This window comes from Polypterus senegalus, chromosome 8 (assembly GCF_016835505.1).
Source record: "Polypterus senegalus isolate Bchr_013 chromosome 8, ASM1683550v1, whole genome shotgun sequence".
NCBI lineage: Eukaryota > Metazoa > Chordata > Cladistia > Polypteriformes > Polypteridae > Polypterus > Polypterus senegalus.
The window spans coordinates 117,796,532-117,811,858 of NC_053161.1; the positions used below are offsets into that span (position 1 = coordinate 117,796,532).

Genomic DNA, 15,327 nt, shown 5'->3' on the forward strand with positions numbered 1-15,327 from the left:
AAGCAATGTCCAAAAGTTGCCAAAATTGAATGTTACAATTTTAGCAAAAAAGTGTTTTTTTTCTCCAGGATTTTTTTAGTTTAAATGTGAGTTTACTTTTAATGAAATGTTAATTCTAATAATACATTTGTGTTTCCTTTGTTTATTTGGCAAAAAGTTATATCATAATTTTTAAAACATTTCTATGGGAAAATAACTCCCACTATACGAGTTCACAATTAACAAGAGATAATTTAGAACAAATTAGCTTGTAAAGTCAAGAACTACCTGGACTAAAATGAAGTCTGAAGAAAGAAAGCCAACATAGCACTAAATAAAAGGCTTTGAGCACAAAAAGTAGGAGCTGATGGGTACCAGTGTCAAAGGAACATATGAAGTTGGACAAACGAGAGGAAGTCATTCAGTCCATCAAGCTATTTTATTTAGCAAACAGCTAAGCAGAAATCAGTACCTCATTCAGATACTTCTTAAACATTTTCCAGGTTTCTGTTTCAGCTGCATGGCTTAATAGTTTGTTTCAGATTCCCAAAATTATTTGCATAAAGAAGTGCTTTCTGGCTTCAGTCCTAAATGCACTTCCCTTTAATTTCCACTGGTATCTTCAAGTATATACAGTAGTGTGCAAAAATTATTCCGTCCCCTTGAATTTCATCATAATTTCTTCTGTAGAGACCTATTTTATGGAGAGATCTTGTAATTGTGGATCCATGCACCTTCACTCCAGTTTCAGCCAAAGAGCATTGCAGACTTCTGAAAGTGATTGTTGGATTTTTAGTAGCCTCTCTCACCAATCAATGTCTTGCTCTGATGTTTAGTTTTGACACTAAGTGACAGCCTTTTCTAGTAAGATTCTAGGTGCTGTGATGAACCTTCCACTTTCTGATTATGAATCCAATAGTGCTTAGTGGGGCATTCAAACTGTGTGTTTCTCACATCAGCAGGATGCTTCTTTGTCTTCATTTTTTCAGTGATTGTGAACAAAGACCATTGCCCTTACAAAGATAGCTTTTAATATTCAGAGAGATAAGACTCACAAGTAGTGCCTAATTATGTTTAATTATGGTCAAATGTCTGTCACCTTTGTGTGATTTGTCATTAATTTGTCATTTGTGTAAACCTGGAGCTTCCAAAGCACAGAGGTTTAAATGCTTATGCCAATAATAACTTTTGAGTTTTTCTTCTTTACTTAAATATCTACAGAAAATGGTTTATTTTGATTTTGGAAATGTATTTTACACTATAAGAGTTCACATTAAGTATGCAGAATGGATAAAAGCGTACAAATCTTGATAAAATTATGATGACTTTGAAAGAGATTAAATACTTTTGCACGCTACTGTAATTTACTGTTAAGTTTAAAGAATTCAAACTATGTCAATGTTTTTGAAAATTTGAAAACCTGGTTTAGGTTTCCACACAATCTTCTCTGCTTGAGACTAAACAAGTTTAAGCCTCTTTGTCTGGGTGTGACGCATCCTTAAGTTCTAGGAGGCCCTTAGTTGCTCTTCCCTACACAGATTCAAGTGCTGCTTTGTCTTTCTTGTGGCATGGTGACCAGAATTGAGCTTACTACTCCAGATGTGGTCTCACTAGTGTGTTAAATAGTCTGAGCAGAGTCTGATTTATATTCAACAGTTTTTACAATATTACGTGATTATTTTATTTTCATTTTGTATCTCTTCTGCACATTGCTAAGATGATGAAAATTTTGTTTCAAAATTCAAAATTTTTCCTTGATGTTTCTTTTACCCACATGTATTACTTTGCAGTTTTCTATATTAAACTACATTTTCCAAGTGCTTGCCCAATTGTAAAACGTGTCTAGGTCTTTCTAAATTGTTTTTGCCTCCTCCCCAGCGTCTGCCATTCACCTAAGTTTAAGTGTCATCTACATATTTCACAAGTTTACTAACTTAAACAAAATCTATGTTATTTATTTAAATCTGAAAAAGTAACAGTCCCAGGACAGACCCCTGATTAATACCACTGATGACCTCCTTTTATCTGTACTCTTTGTCTCCTTCTGGTTAACCAACTTGAGACCCATTTTTGTACTGTAGGTTACCTCTGATGCTTACAGCTTCTAGTTTTAGAATTAATCTTTGGGGTGGAGCTGTATCAAAGGATTTTTGTTTTGCTTTTGTCAGTAATTGGAGTTACCTGTTCAAAGAAACCTAAAACAGTGATTTGACATGATTTATCTTTCCTAGACCCATGCTGGCTATTGTTTCATCTGGGTTCTCCCTCAATTCATAAAGGTGTCCCTCAGTTTCAAGTTTTCAGTTGTGGAACTACCTTTGGTACACTACAGAAAATGTCCTGCTTTAAAATATCCAGTGACTTGTAGAGGCCTTTTCTTTGGTCAACGTTTTAAATAATGTTCTAAATTAAAGGTGATTCTCTTGACACATAACTCAATAAGTAAATATATTTTCAGCTCAATTGTAATCGTAATCTTGAGCCACTGAAAGTGATCACTTCAGTGATAGCTTTAATTTGTGTGTGATTACTTTGTTTATTTCAGAACAAATTGCCTTACCTAGTCTAATAACTAAAACATAATGTAGCAGCAGAACTTTATTTTGTATAGAAGGAATTATTTTTGTGTTCTGTTTAGTAATTTACACATTTTTGATCTGTTCTTGCTCTATAGGCAGTTTCCATCAGACCAGTCTTCTCTTTTGTTTGCTGACTTATATTATACAAGACTGGCACTAAATGGATGCATAGAACACCTCTCTCAAGAAGCAATGCTCGATTTGTATGATGTACTACGTCACAATCTCGCATTAAATAAAACAAAGGTTAAATTCTGTTTAATCTTATTTTTTTGCATACTAATATTTATGAAAAATGTGTGCAGTGAGTGTCATATATAATATGGTGTTTGTTATCATTTAGGTCCGCCTCCTGACTTTAAGAATCCTTAATCACTTTTGTATTAATCTACCAAAAACTGAAGAGGTAACATATTAATTTTGTTGTAAATTGTATCTTTGTAAACAGTCAGTGAATAAACACTAACTGGTTTAAATATATGCTCTGCAATGTGTAGATTGATGGATATGGGGAGCCACAGACAGTGTTTGCCATTTGTCTTCAAGCTGAACTTGTACCTGCAACTGTTCATGATTATCGTGAAAAGCTACTCCACTTACATAAACTGAGGCATGATTTAATACAGCCCTCTGTACCTAAGGGACATTTGCAGGAGGTAGGTGGAATATTCAGCCATGAAGTCCTTTAAAATATTATGTTCCTTTAAAAAGCACTTTAACCACAGCAAAGAATATATTTCTATGTGTTTAATCTGAAATATTCTTTATATTTTGTTCTTGAAGGTTCCCTTATGTTATTTAATTGGAATGCTCTATATTAACTTCAGCCCACTATGGGACCCAGTGCTTCAGCTTATAGCGTAAGTGACTTTTGTTTGGCTTGGGTATTAAACCATTTCCATGCTTTTTCTTGCTGTATCAACACACACAAATTTAAAATGTTTTTCCTGTGAATGTTGTTCATATGATAACACAGATAATCATAATCCAATTTAATCCAAATCAGGGTTGTAGAAGGTCAGAGCCTATCCCATCAGTTTTGAGTACAAACTAAAACAAACTAACAAACTAACTGTGGACAGGAAACTTTGAGTTTGGTTAGAAAGTTGAAAAAAAATCTCTTGTTCTATATACAGTGTCAAAAAATGCAAATCTTTTCTTAAATAGAATGACTGTCAGATTATTTTGATGAACTTGTACCCCTGTTTAAGGTTAACCACAATCTTATAAACCACAGTGGGAGTCAGATAGTTTGTTTAGAATTTCAGTGCGTAAATGGAATGTTCAATTCAGTTTGTCATATTAGCTTACATTGTAGTGAAATTTTGTTTTGTTGCTATTGGACAACAACAATACAGTACATTGTACAGTGTCACAACGGGCACATATAACTATAACAACTTATCTGTCTTTATATAATGGAATACAACAATGATTTGGGGGTCCTTAGAATTTAATATCCGTACACAGTCTTGTTGCAGTGCATCAGGTTAGTGTCAGCAGACATGAGTTTTGCTTTTTTTTTTTTTTGTCAAGAATGCATTATCCATGTGAAGTATTGCCTTCAGTATTACAGTACTTACATAACATAACTGTCTCCAACCTGTTTAATCCATCATTGGATTGCAGGAGATCCAGAACCTCAGCAGCTTTTGGGTGAAAGGTAGAAACCTTTATATTGCTTGAAAATGTATGATTAAAACTTTCATGTTTACTTTTTTTCTTGTTTTAGTTCTCATGCTCGAGAAATGGACAATAAAGAATTTTGGAAAGTATTTTACTTACATTTGAACAATGCTGCACTTTTAGCTGGTGAGTTAACAACTAGAATGTTAGATGAATGAAGTAAAGTTTCTTCTTGTTTCAGATCTACTTTATAGAAGTACTGTCATTAACTCATAAGCAAAGTTGATTTTTTCAAAGAATTCTCCACTCAGAAATTATTTTTTAAGAATATTATCTACACCATATTGTTTTTAGTAGTTGCTAAGAAAAAAGGAAAGGTGGGCCTTAAATTTATAAGAGAAATTTTCAGAAGTGGATTAACAAAATGCATATGTTTGAGATGTTGTGGTATTGAACATATCGATTGTGCAGTACATTTAAAGGGAGGTGTTTTTCATTGACTTTTTGATACTTCTTGCTATATGGTCACCGTTTACATTATTTATTATGTGTATATAAATACATACTGTATGTCTCTTTGCGTTGCGCCACGGTGTGTGGTTCGTTTATTTGACAGCATATAGATCGGGGTAATTACATTCATGGCATTCGTAGTTTGAATAACAATCTGATTGTATGGGTGGTTACCTACTAGGTAACACTTGTGGTTGGTCTGCAAGTTGGCAAACATCCACCTCAGTTGCGAGAAGCAGATCATAGAATGTTGCATAGTTTTACTGTCAAATAATGCAAAGAGTACGCGACACGTGTTTCGCCCTAATTCTGGGCTCATCAGGTGTACACACTCACTGCACCCCCTCTCGGGGATCTAACCTCGGACATCAGTGTCAGAGGCGAAGCCACGGCGTGTGGTTCGTTTATTTGACAGCATGTAGATCAAGGTAATTACATTCATGGCATTCGTAGTCTGAATCACAATCTGATTGTATGTGTACGTGTGGGATTACCAGTGTGTTAGAAGAAAAGAGATCTCAGACTGGCCGCCCTGTATGTCAATCGTGGCAAATGCCATAGGGAGGATATATGAGAGACTAACATTTAAAAAAAAAAAAAATTTTTTTGAATGCAACGTGATCTACCTGCACTACCTTTCCAATCTACCGGTCGATCGAGATCGACGTCTTGGGCACCCCTGATCTAGTTAGTTGCGGTAATAAGAGCGTAGAAAGCACAATGTGTCCAGCGTGCGGTCGTCCAGCCGAGAGCACACCTTCGTGCAGAGCACACCAGCTGCTGAGAAAGCACGCTCCGTCTTCACTGAAGTAGGGTGGCACAGTCATCACATACTGATACACTTGTTCTAAACAACGTTGCTGTGAAACACCGGCATTTCAGCTTTTACTGATGCATCAAGTTTCTTCTCATCATTCTGTGATGGCAAGTTTTTTGGCACAGATAATGCGGAAGCAACAGACTGACGCATTGCAATTTCAAGTTGATGTTCAAAGCTGTTGTTTGACAGATGTCAGTGAAGTCTGTCCGTCCCAGCATTCATGAGCTGCAGAGTGCAGACTCCTCCCAGTTCACTGTGCTCAGTCTTAGTGGGAGCCGGGAGACTGACGACTGCTGGTGGTCTGTTGTTAACCGAATTAATCGGCAACACATTGGGCCAAAAAAACATGCCACTTAATTATTTTCAACTATAACTCTGTTATTTCTTGATCGATTTTTAAACTTTTACATACTATACATGTAAGCTTGGCTGTTCCCGGTTTCTCGGGAATTACAGCAGTTTCATTCCCGGGAATGAAAAATGTCCGAGAATGGATTCCCTAATGTTGACATATAAGACAAGATGAAGACAGACTAGACTAGACCAAGTACAGATAAATAGTTTTATGATACAAAGTCTTTAAAGATGATGTCCGATGTTGTGTGGAGTTGTTACTTTGTTGGTGCTCAAGGTTCAAGTGGTGGACTGTTCTTGGAATGTCCTCACTTCTTTGCTGCATGGTCCTTAGCATCACAGATCACCACAAGCAGCTTTCTCACCTTCGTTTCTGCTGTTAGGCCCTTTGGTATATAATCTGTAGTTTCATAGGAAAGAGAATTACTCCTCCTGACAAGAGATTCTAGATGCTGAATTTCCCTTCCTGAAGTAATGGCTGTTTCTCAGCCTTTTCAGCCCACTAGTGAGCCCACAGCTTGGCCTTACAGAGGAATCGTCAATTTCTGATCCACAAAGAGAAGGAGATTTTCAGTTCTCTGCTCCCCACACAGAGAACAGTTTGCCAGTTTTTAGTTTCAGAGGGAAGCTTCAGCTGTTTTTTCAGTCATTTTGGAGAGTGAGAGTAGAGCTTTAATGGGAGTTTCCTTGAGGGAGCCAGACCGTGTCCCCAGCATTACCTAATTGGGATGAGGGTAACTAGTTTAGTAACAAAGGTGGAACCTCTCTTGATTGCACTGAAGTCACTTACACTTACAAAATCTGAATCTCTTCATAAGCAAGCTCTTCTGTCCATCAGAGAAGTCATTCATAGATTTACAGCTCTTTGTTTTTGCTTGTGTCCATTTTGTGCATTTTGGCTCAAGAATTCTGCTGAGTGGCCTCTGAAAAGATGTTACTGCAACTCTGATTCAGATCTTTGTTATCAGATGAAGTACAGGCAGATCCTGATACAAGCAGGGGAGTTGGCAACTAGATGCCTGCATCCCTGTCAGATCTGCTTTTCTAACCGACCTAGTTTGCCACTAAAACCTAGTAGACTGGGCAATGCCGACTTTGTCCTTCACTTTGCTATTACATATCATCATTTGCTATTACATATTACATAACATCAGATTTGATATTACTGCTACTAATCTGGTAACCTGGTTATTAATAACATAGACATTTTGTTTGGCAGGCTCATTTAACTCGTACAGTATTTGTTTTTGTCATGTTACATAACTATATATATTTTTTAAATTAAACAGAAAAGGATCAACCTGAGGAAAAAGGAGTGTCAAATTTTAAAACTGCGCAAGATCACAGCAATCTGAGATGTGGTGTCATTTCTGTGCTTTACCTTGATAATTTCAAGTTAGTCACAGATGACAAAGAAAGAACTGATTTTACAAATTTTAGATGTCTACTATGGAAGGCAATGCTCCAATTCCCTGAAAGAGTGGAACCTCGATCAAGAGAACTGTCGCCTCTACTACTGAGGTTTATTAAGTAAGTGAAGTCTCATTGTTTTGTATACCTTTACTTGCAAAGTGATCAGTCTCTTTACAGGTGTATATAACATTGAAAATAATGCAGTATGTCAAACATTTTTACTTTAATATATATTCCGAAATCAATATGACATAAAGAAAACAATTGTCCTTTTATATTTGAATGTTTGTTTTTTTTTTTTTTCCACCATAGCAGGTTTTTTTTTTTAAGATACATACATTAAAGTTTTAATAGTGACATTTGATCTAATAGCTCAGGTACTAGATCCATGAGGCAGCAGTGCTTGTCACTGTGCCACTGTTTTTGTTTTAAATAGATAACTTGTGAGGGATATGTAAAAAAACACTTTTTATAGGCATAATTTATACAGTATGAAATTATTAAAGTCATTTGAAGTAGTAAAATTATGTAGATGAAAAATACAGTGACAACATAAGCTTTTTTTATCATTTCTATTTTAGGTTTTTTACAATAGCCGAATGGTACATTGCAATATACAATATAATATTATGCTGATTTTTATTTCTGCTTTCATAATTCCTAATCATTGCATTCCTGATTTCCACACTAACATAGTCTAATTCAATCTGCTGTTTGATTCTACTTAAGATCGAAGATTGCTCTTAAGGTTGAAAAGGAATTCTCTCTGAAAATAGGTTGTTATATTTTAAAAAGCAGAAGAATTAATTTTCATTAAGTGAATATATTTTTTTTGTTTCAAATAGCATAGCTCATATATTAACAATTGTAATATGGAAAGTGGAACAAGTTTCTTCCAGCTAAGCAAACTAGAAGTTTAACAGAATGCTAAACTGTGTTTATTGAAGAAAAGTTTCCCAACCACAATATTTCCAGAGAGTGCAATATGAGAATGAGGGTCTGCTGAGGTACTAAACTGAGATACTTGTCTATTTGTTAGCTAGCACTAAACCCCTGTACTTCTGCGATTTTTATCTGCAACTGTTGATCTTGGGTTTTGCACAATTTGCAGTAAACTCTGAATTCAAAGCTAAATTTTTCTATTACAGTTATTACACGCATTACTGGGTATTTTAAGGTGTGCTAACTTTTAGTGCTGTCATTTATACGCTTGCCAGCGGCGTGCTTACTTGCAACCTTTTCACCAGCAGATGGCACCTAACAGATCAATGACATGAAGCAAAATTACGTTATTTTGGAAGCCTGCATACACAAGGGTAATGTGCATACAAAATGCTGATTGTTTGGAATTTAAAACAATCTGAATTGCCTACCTCAAAAGCAGTATGAAGTTATGAACAGTTACCACTTGGTGGGCAGTGGCAGAAAAGTTAACAAGGGACACAGTGTGGGGCACAGCTTGTTTAATAAAGCAGTGTTCCACAAGCTGACAATCATAAGGCAAACTGACTTTTAAATCTCTCAGATGTTTTTTGTTTTGTTATATACCTACTTTAGCATTTATTTGTAATAATCAAGACTACTAGCCAATATAGATGCTACTGAATACTTTAATAATTGATATGCTATCATCACAAAGAGCACAGAATAACTTTCTTGTGGACGTTAACAACATTTAGTTCAGTTTCATGCTTTCTTGCTTGGCTCATGATTGCTTGATGTGGTTGCCTCCATGTCATATACATCTACATGTGTAAGGGGTTACTATGGATCACTGAATAAAATGTGGAACTTTGAAACACAAATCCCTCAACATTGGATTTGAGTCTTTATATTTGAGAAATAAATGCCTTTTGTAAAATAATTTGGTAGAGATAAAAAACAGAAGCTAACAGGTTAGATTTGACTTTAGAAAAGTGATCCTCATTACAAAACTGAAAAATATCTGCAATCACTTCACAGAGAGGGATGAGATGTTTGAGTGGAAGCAAGGACTAAATAAAAACTCCACACAGGTGTTAACACTCACCTGTATTCTGCGTCAACTCGGTGATTATAAAGAGTATAACGTTGATTGCTTATAGTGATGCTAAGAAGCATCCCAGCTCATTATAGTTAGAAAGATTTGCTTGTTATCCATAAAAATGGGAAAGTTGCACTGTGGCAATAGTATTGATATGTCTTCAATTACCGGCTATCAGCTGGAGTGTACAAGGGCCGATATGAGATAGTGTGCGATTTGAAAGAGGTTTCATTCACACTTTAGAGGAAATGATTGGTCAAAGCAAAACTGAATCATTACAGGTGATTTCCGATTCCTCCACTCCTATCAATTCAATCATGATCCCACATCACCCAAACCATAAGGTTTACAACAAACAAATTATTTTATCTTTCATAAGGTAAAAATATAAATGCTATTGATTGATTCTGCTTAACTTTAGGATAACCAATAGTGATGGTAAGATCACATTTATTTATATTTTAACTGTGATCCCAATTTGTTTTCAGACCACCCTTGGATATAAGCTTATGGCCACTTTAAGTGGTTAGAGACCATAGAGAAGTCCAAATGAGACCAAGTCAAGTTGGGGAGCATGCACTGGTACAGTGTGTTGCTGCACCCACTACACAACGAAACTTAGCCTAAAATTCATCATGTAAAAGGTCTGTCTTTACCACATAGTTAATAAAACAGAAAGCAAAGGTAAAAAAGCTATTGGACTCTTGACATTAGAATGTCTTTACATGCGTGTGTTTTGAATAAATTAAATGGTTTGCATTCACTTTCATTTTAACATTGATATGGCACGTGAAATTTGGCAGAACTGTAAAAGTAAAATTGAGTCAACTGTACTAAGAACTCAGACAGTTGTGTGTTGATTCTGTAACAGAACCTGATGGCCCAAAATTGTGATTGCTACTAGCACTTGTTAAGGCACTACAAAGAATTGTTGCCATGAGTTTATACAGCCCTTCCCTAAACTTCCTGGCAGCAACAAGCACAAATTAACACACAACTCCATTCTGTGCCAGGACACAGACACTCGCATAATTTCGGTCATAATGTTGACCAGTACCATTATACAACAGATTAAAAACAGCAACATGTATATCATCATTTATTTATTATTATTATTTTTATTACTATTCATTTAGCAGTACACTCTGCAAAACACCTGCCAGACTTTTTCAGACTTGGCCCAGTTAGGCAAAGTGCAGTGTGTGTTTTCAGACTGAATTCCTTTGACTCACCAGTCAACCCAGTCTATGATCTCTTTCTGTTTGTAAAAAGGGCCTACAACACATAGTTATCTCTGGGTGCTGTTGAAGCATTCTTTTGGAATTTCAAGTTCATTTGGGTTGCCCTGTCAAAAGAAAACACTCTTGGCTGAAAGAACATGCATGCCCAATAAGAAAATTTTTGCCATTTTTGGTAGTTTTATTGTGGATGATAAAGCATTTACAGAGCATTTTGTAAAAGGTTAACACACAATCCAGAGAAATTTAGAGCCACTCTTCAAATACCTAGTTTTGCAGTACAGCCTTTTCAACCCTTACAGTATTAAGGTTTATCAACTCGGTAAATATGAAGACATAATGATTAATCTTTGAGTTGCCTTTTCTAAACTTCTAAAACTTACATTGTTACAGGTCAAAATTATAACCAATATTATTTAGGTGTCCGTGCCCTCCATTGTGCTGGCTCTCCATCCAGGGCTGGTTCCTGCTGTAAGTTTTGCTTGATGTTAATGGAATTCACTCCTTAAAACTGATTTGTGGGGGTTTAAAAAATGACTGGGTGGGATGAACATTGACGCATTCAGAATCACACAGCGTATCAAAAGTGGGATTGTTACAAATTACACAGGAAATTTTACTAAACATGCAGTTGGTGCTTACATTTCTGTGTTTGGGTTGTTTTAATATCCCATACTTAATGTGTAATATGTCCTTTGTTAAATAAATGACATCCATGCCCAATCCTAGCTCCTGAGTGAACAGTGTTTCAAAACTTCTTTAGCAAATAACTGGATTAAAACTAAACACACGCTTTATTGATACATTTCTGTTACCAAGTTGAACCCCATACTTGTTTCGTATTATGAGTGACACACCGTGCACCACATGTGCTCCTTAGCTTGTACTCAGTGCTGCTGTGATAATGACTGGCTCACAGTGACACTAAACTGGGCAGATTTAATTCACCTGTCAACCCATTTAGAATTAAATGTATATGAATACAGTTTTTGTTCAATTCTTATGAGTTGATTACCACTTCACACAGCAAGACTTTCCTCACTAGAAAACTGGTTATCAGTATAAAAACCCTTGGTGATCTTAAAGATTGTAATGTGTCCGTGATTTTGTGTGTGTGTATATACACTCGCCTAAAGGATTATTAGGAACACCTGTTCAGTTTCTCATTAATGCAATTATCTAATCAACCAATCACATGGCAGTTGCTTCAATGCATTTAGGGGTGTGGTCCTGGTCAAGACAATCTCCTGAACTCCAAACTGAATGTCAGAATGGGAAAGAAAGGTGATATAAGCAATTTTGAGCGTGGCATGGTTGTTGGTGCCAGGCGGGCGGTCTGAGTATTTCACAATCTGCTCAGTTACTGGGATTTTCACGCACAACCATTTCTAGGGTTTACAAAGAATGGTGTGAAAAGGGAAAAACATCCAGTATGCGGCCGTCCTGTGGGCGAAAATGCCTTGTTGATGCTAGAGGTCAGAGGAGAATGGGCCGACTGATTCAAGCTGATAGAAGAGCAACTTTGACTGAAATAACCACTCGTTACAACCGAGGTATGCAGTAAAGCATTTGTGAAGCCACAACATGCACAACCTTGAGGCGGATGGGCTACAACAGCAGAAGACCCCACCGGGTACCACTCATCTCCACTACAAATAGGAAAAAGAGGCTACAATTTGCACAAGCTCACCAAAATTGGACAGTTGAAGACAGGAAAAATGTTGCCTGGTCTGATGAGTCTCGATTTCTGTTGAGACATTCAAATGGTAGAGTCAGAATTTGGTGTAAACAGAATGAGAACATGGATCCATCATGCCTTGTTACCACTGTGCAGGCTGGTGGTGGTGTAATGGTGTGGGGGATGTTTTCTTGGCACACTTTAGGCCCCTTAGTGCCAATTGGGCATCGTTTAAATGCCACGGGCTACCTGAGCATTGTTTCTGACCATGTCCATCTCTTCATGACCACCATGTACCCATCCTCTGATGGCTACTTCCAGCAGGATAGTGCACCATGTCACAAAGCTCGAATCATTTCAAATTGGTTTCTTGAACATGACTATGAGTTCACTGTACTAAAATGGCCCCCACATTCACCAGATCTCAACCCAATAAAGCATCTTTGAGATATGGTGGAACGGGAGCTTCATGCCCTGGATGTGCATCCCACAAATCTCCATCAACTGCAAGATGCTATCCTATCAATATGGGCCAACATTTCTAAAGAATGCTTTTAGCACCTTGTTGAATCAATGCCACGTAGAATTAAGGCAGTTCTGAAGGCGAAAGGGGGTGAAACACCGTATTAGTATGGTGTTCCTAATAATCCTTTAGGTGAGTGTATATGTATGTGTGTACATGTATGTATATATGTAATATACAGTGGTGTGAAAAACTATTTGCCCCCTTCCTGATTTCTTATTCTTTTGCATGTTTGTCACACAAAATGTTTCTGATCATCAAACACATTTAACCATTAGTCAAATATAACACAAGTAAACACAAAATGCAGTTTTTAAATGATGGTTTTTATTATTTAGGGAGAAATAAAAATCCAAACCTACATGGCCCTGTGTGAAAAAATAACCTAACTGTGGTGTATCACACCTGAGGTCAATTTCCGTAGCCACCCCCAGGCCTTTGATGATCAGAAACATTTTGTGGAATGGGTTGAGAAAAGTGTCAGGAGTGATTTGTGACAGACGGATATCAGCAAGAGTGAAAGAGAAGGTCTACAGGACGGTAGTGAGACCATCTATGTTATATGGGTTTGAGACGGTGGCACTGACCGGAAAGCAAGTGACAGAGCTGGAGGTAGCAGAGTTAAAGATACTAAGATTTGCACTGGGTGTGACGAGGATGGATAGGATTAGAAATGAGTACATTAGAGGGTCATCTCAAGTTGGACGGTTGAGAGACAAAGTCAGAGAGGCGAGATTGCGCTGGTTTGGACATGTGCAGAGGCGAGATGCTGAGTATATTGGAAGAAGGATGCTAAGGATAGAGCTGCCAGGCAAGAGGAAAAGAGGAAGGCCTAAAAGAAGGTTTATGGATGTGGTGAGAGAGGACAAGCAGGTGATGGGTGTAACAGAACAAAATGCAGAGGACAGGAAGATATGGAAGAATATGATCCACTGTGGCAACCCCTAATGGGAGTAGCCGAAAGAAGAAGAAGATATATATATTTATGTGTGTGTGTAACTAAATAGGGTTTTGTTAATTTGCAAAGGATGCAACTATTACAAGACCAAGATTAAAGTACATATATTTACATAAATTTCTTAGTATGCTGCTAATATTATCTGATTTGTCAGTTTACATATGTTTTCTGTCTGCATGTATTGCTTACTGTGGGGTTTTTTTTTCTTATTTCTTGGAATCAAATACAAGATTGTCTCTATTGCATAAGTTTTGTCTAGTTGGTCATTGGCAGTTTATCACAGCCATAGATACTGGGGTTCGAACTCCAGACTTGGTTCTATTTGTATGGATTATGCACATATTCTCAGCCTGTTCCCATTGATTTTATCTGGATAATGCGGAATACTTGTCAAAAATTTAGATTGACAATTCTAAATACACTCAGTAAGAATGAGTATGTGATTGAGTAATAGTGAGAGAGCATGTGTGTGTTGTTGTCCTTCCATGCAGGGATGAGGCCTGGCTTTAACACAGTACTGCTATAATAAGCTCTTGATCACTACAGCCCTGTAAAGAAATAATGTTGTTCAGGAAATATTTAAATAAATAATATGTACAGTACTATATACTTTTTAAATATCATATTACAAAGACCATATGATTAATTGCATATAGTACATTTTTAATTAATTGCTTCATTTTTTCCAAAATTTAATTTTTTTTTCCCATATACAAAATACATTATTACATATATCCACAACTACTTCTTATACTGGGTAAAGCTTTGATCTGTAATTTAAAGTATAACTATATACCATTTTAAATGTACTTTTTTTTGCAGCAATGAATATTACCCAGCTGACCTCATGGTAGCACCAACACAGAATTTAAGAAAAAAAAGTGATAAGGACCATGAAGATAACATTAAAATGGATGAAGAAAATGATTCAGATGATGACACAGAATGTCCTGGGAGAAAAAGAACAAGGAGGGCAGCATCAAAGTAAGTTTTGTGTATAATGTTTGTGTGAAAGTACTAAAGTGCTATACTGGTAATGATTTGGGGAATAGTCAAAATAATGGTGTGACTTTGAATTAATGAGGCAGTTAATGCACAGAATGATGTCAAAGATTTACTTTGCAGGTGTTAATGGATTTCATTGTAACCATATTAACTTTGACCTGGTAACTCCATAGTTATTACTTCTTCTTTCTAAAATGTCTACAACATTACATTTCCTTAAGAATGTTTACTGACAACCTTTGTTCCTGCATTTTTTGGCTGGGCACTTTGCTGTTCTAGTGTTGAAATTTAAATATTTGTGCTTGAATAATGGAGGTAGTATTGCTTGCCTAATCTTTAACATGCAAACATCATGTATTTGCAATCTATGTCCTGTTATTCACCTTGAATTATTTAGTTGAGTTTTTTAAAATAGACTTTAACTGAAATATTTTTGTCTGTATATTATTGAAATAATGAATATGCTGCTCACTAAATGATATGAAGAAGCTTGTCTAGAACGACATTAAAAGCTATTTTACGTGAGTTAAAATTATCTTATTTAATGAAAATTACTTGCAAGCATATTTTACACTTGTATTTTAAATGCACTTGTGTAATTTTGGTAATATGATCTCC

The 15,327-nt window shown here is 36.3% G+C and overlaps 1 protein-coding gene across 2 annotated transcripts in view; it reads left to right on the forward strand.

The window, feature by feature from the left end:
- utp20 (UTP20 small subunit processome component) overlaps positions 1–15,327 on the forward strand; it is a 154,385-nt gene that overhangs the window by 41,205 nt on the left and 97,853 nt on the right. For both annotated transcript variants that reach the window (XM_039761686.1, XM_039761688.1), the window contains exons 16-22: positions 2,654–2,804; positions 2,902–2,964; positions 3,056–3,214; positions 3,342–3,418; positions 4,291–4,370; positions 7,161–7,401; positions 14,527–14,688. In XM_039761686.1, the coding sequence (XP_039617620.1) occupies positions 2,654–2,804; positions 2,902–2,964; positions 3,056–3,214; positions 3,342–3,418; positions 4,291–4,370; positions 7,161–7,401; positions 14,527–14,688 (933 nt within the window). The remainder of the gene's footprint in view (positions 1–2,653; positions 2,805–2,901; positions 2,965–3,055; positions 3,215–3,341; positions 3,419–4,290; positions 4,371–7,160; positions 7,402–14,526; positions 14,689–15,327) is intronic.